Genomic DNA, 4061 nt, shown 5'->3' on the forward strand with positions numbered 1-4061 from the left:
ATGTTGGATTAACTGAATATTCACATGTAAAAAGTAAATCTTGATCCCTATTTCACACTACATACAAAAATCAACTCTAGTTAATAAAAATAACCAAATAGAAAAGACCAAACAATAAAGCTTTTGGAAGAAAGTATAGGAGAATTTCTTTATGAGTTTGCTTTAAGATTTTTTAAACAGGACTCCAAAGTACAGCAGGTCCTCAAATAGTGCCATTTTGTTTAACCTTGTTTTGTTGTAACATTGATGAGATGCCCTAGGAACTTAACTCTTGCTTATATCAATTAGCCTCTGGTAAAAGTGGTTGCCTTATACGTTGTTTCACTTAAAGTCCCAGAACTCATTGTTGACATTAAAAGAGGGCTTACTCACTAACCATAAAGGAAAAAAATGGACAAACTGGACTACATTACAATTAAGAACTTCTCATCAAAAGATAACACTACTGAATAAAAAAGCAAGCCACAAAGTAGAAGATTCTTATAATACATATATCCAGCACAGGATCTATATTCAGAACACAGAAAGAATTCCTTCAAGTAAATAATAAAAAAGCAAATAATTGCTTAGAAAAATGGGTGAAAGACTTGAACAGCCACTTCATAAAAGAAATGGCCATTAAACAACTGAAAAAGTGTTAATACTTCATTAGTTAGCAGAGAAATGCAAATTAGAATCATAATCTGATGCTATTACACAACCACCAGAAAGACTAAAATTAAAGAGACACAGTGTTAGTGAGGATATAAAGCGACTGGAGTTCTCAGACACTGCTGTTGGAAGTGTAAGTTAGTCTAACTAACCACTTTAGAAAACTGGTTAGCAGTATTTACTAAAGCTGAATACACACATAATCCCTATAACCTGAAAATTTCACTGCTAGATATACATATATACTCATAGAAATGTTGCTACACACAACATAAATGAATTTCAAAAATACGCTAACAGAAAGAAGCCAGACAAAATAGTAATCCTCTATGATTCCACTTATATAAAGTACAAATACTTTATTAAATTAAAAATCAATAGTGTTAGAAGTCAGGACAGTGGTTATGCTTGTGGGGACGGGGTGCATGGGAGGGACATAAGGGCCTGAGGGGGCTTTTGGGACACTGGTAATATTATACAGCTTAATATGGATTTTGGTTACATAAATATTTCACTGTCAAAATTGGACACTTTTATGTTTGTATCTTATACTTCAGTAGTTTAAAGGGAAAAAAAAGCCTTTAAAAAATGTGAATGTCATAATTTGTTGTTGTTGTCCCCAAAGAGACTTTAGGGAATAAAAACAAAACATAATGTGAAATGAAATTCTGCTGAAGCCCCACCAGAGTCTGGAGGTATAATAAAGGATTCTCTACTATATTTCCACTTCCTATAATTCTAATTCTTCTGAATTAAAATAACTCTAATCATAGAATAAGAGGTAAAGAAACAGACTTAGTCAAGATAGGCGATAAATGATACCAGAAATATTAAGAGCCCAAATAAATGTGATAAAAAAGTCATACAACTACCTTTGTAACTGTAGTTTCATAATACGACCAGAAGTTATGATTAAAAAGAAAAAACAAATTTAAAAAAAGAAAAAAATCTGGTAAAACAAAGTTTCATAATTCAGCATTTTTAAATGGTAGCCTTACAAATGTAGACAACAGATAGAACACTGGCAAAATCAAGCTGTTTTACTAATGAGCGTTAAAAGCACTGTAATGGTTCAATATTTTAAAACACTGCAAACAGAAAATATTTTTCTTTAATTTTACTTACGCAGTGTATTGTGGTCTGTGTGAATACCTTGTATAACAGATGTTCTGAGTAATAATTCAACATCGGAACCTATTTTTAATAGCTGTTAAGAAAACCAAACAAAGAAAAAATTCTTTAGGTGTTTTTTCAATGGTTCATATGAATGTACTGTTTCTGAAAACTATAGGTTTACTATAATTTTTTAGGTAACACTGTCTTTAACCATTCCAAGTATACAGAAAGCCATTCCAAGTATACAGAAAGCTCAGACATGTATGTACTTTTAACTTTTATCTAATCATTCCATATTTTGTTCCAAAACAGATTTAGGTTACTTTTTGTTGTATATATACTTCGCAATGTGTTTTAAATGCACAGTTTGGGGAGGTTGCATCTTTCTTTCATAGAATTGGATGTTCTGAACACTAGAAAGAGTATTGAATTAAGAGTAAAATACTAGGATTCTGACTCTGGCTTTGTCATTAAGTGTATATATAGCCTTGGGTTAATAACCTACTCTGAGTTTCACACCTTATTTTATGCAAAATGTATAACTAGACTAGAACAGTGATTCTCAAAGCTATGGACCCCTGAGAGACCTTAAGATCCTTTCCAGAGACCCATGAAGTCAAAATTATTTTCATAATACTAGAGCCTTCTGCACTGTTTGAGTTGTGAGCATAAGTATAGTTTTTTTCTATGAAATATCATTTTTACTTGAATGAACCACTGAAAGACAAACTATGGTTATTCAGACTTGGGTGTTTAGCAGACTTTTTCTTGAAAATGAGTGAAGTTGGTCACTTCAAGAAAACTGACAGCTTTTGCTGACAGTGATAAAGTTAAAGTTTTCAAGCAAAAAATAGGAATTCTGGTGAACATATCTGCCACCATGACCTTGACAGCTTCTCAACACTTAAAGATTTTTCTGATGAGATGGGTATTGATATTAACAAGTATAATTTAAAATATTACATATTAAACTATGTCAACATTTGGAAAATATGCATTACTTGGTGAACCTGTATTTTCCAAATCATCAGTGCATGGTGTTACAAAATCATGCACGGGTAAAACATCCATTCAAAAGGGAAAGGCAGGTTAAAATCTATTGGTCTACTAAATGTAGACTTGAGAGAGAATATCCTAGGAATAAGCAACAGTATAAATGCCCTAGGACAAGAAAGTTCTTGGTAAATTCAAGCACCCTCATAGAAGGAACTAAGATTGAAAGAGAAGGACATGGTGAGTTGAGGCAGGAAGTTAACAGGGGTCAAATGATGATCTTACAGATCATGGTAGGTAGGGACTTAAAATTTTGCTCTGAATAGGATGAGGAGTCATGGGGGTTGTATGCAGGGGAGTAATAAAATATGAGTCCCCCACTTCGCCTTTTTTAAAGGCTTCCTCTGCCTTTAAAGTATTGAGAATAGGCTATAAGAAGTTAGGGCAAGAGCAGAGAGTCCACTACAAGGCTGCTGTAACAATCCAGGAAGAGATGATGGTGGCCTGAACCAAGAGATAATGGGAGGATGAGAGGTAAAGTGGTCTGTTGAAACAAAAGAATTTGAGATCTGCTGGTCTAGAGGATGCTTAAGTTTCCTTTTGGTGCCAAGACTAATGCACCTTCTAGTACATGACAATGTAATTATCTAAAAGCTACTAAATATTTTATATGAAGAGTTATAGAAAGTAGAAGATACATAACATATTCTATAAAACAAATATCTAATTTCTAGATTGTTTAATGTTAAACTAGTGCTCTAAAAGTGAAATGAATTTGGGAGATAGTTCATTTTCCCAGTTTAGGGTATACAGACAACAATTAAAAAATTTTTAAATCATGATTTCAAAATTTAAAAATAATTACCAAATTGTTATTAATCAGTCTACTGAATAGCAAACAGTACACACTGCTGTATATACCTTTTACTTCTATTCAACACTTGATGTGATTATAATGTTATTGTAACTTCTGCATAAATAAAAATTATATATAATTCCTGTATTACATAGCCCTATCATATGCTTAAGTGAAATCTCTCTTTTATCTTTATATTATAGGTATAGAACTACTTAGGCTTTCTCATTTTGTCTCATTAGCTTGATCATTACAGATATTTACTATTTCAAAGATAGTATTTTTCTAAATATAAATGCATTTTTCTCAAAAAAAATTTTAACATGTGGAAATTCCATTAAAAATAGAAGAATTTATCTAACTTGTTCCTTCCTCTTTATTAAACCAATTACCAACTACCCCTGCAATTAATTTTCCATTTTTCATTTTCTTCCTATAGGTCCCC

The 4061-nt window shown here is 32.0% G+C and overlaps 1 protein-coding gene across 3 annotated transcripts in view; it reads right to left on the minus strand.

Moving 5' to 3' along the window:
* The window catches only part of LYRM7 (LYR motif containing 7), an 86882-nt gene that overhangs the window by 75076 nt on the left and 7745 nt on the right, over positions 1-4061 (minus strand). For all 3 annotated transcript variants that reach the window (XM_025040655.1, XM_006923171.3, XM_025040656.1), the window contains exon 4: positions 1777-1858. In XM_025040655.1, the coding sequence (XP_024896423.1) occupies positions 1777-1858 (82 nt within the window). The remainder of the gene's footprint in view (positions 1-1776; positions 1859-4061) is intronic.

Source organism: Pteropus alecto, unplaced genomic scaffold, assembly GCF_000325575.1.
Source record: "Pteropus alecto unplaced genomic scaffold, ASM32557v1 scaffold78, whole genome shotgun sequence".
NCBI classification, from domain to species: Eukaryota; Metazoa; Chordata; class Mammalia; order Chiroptera; family Pteropodidae; genus Pteropus; species Pteropus alecto.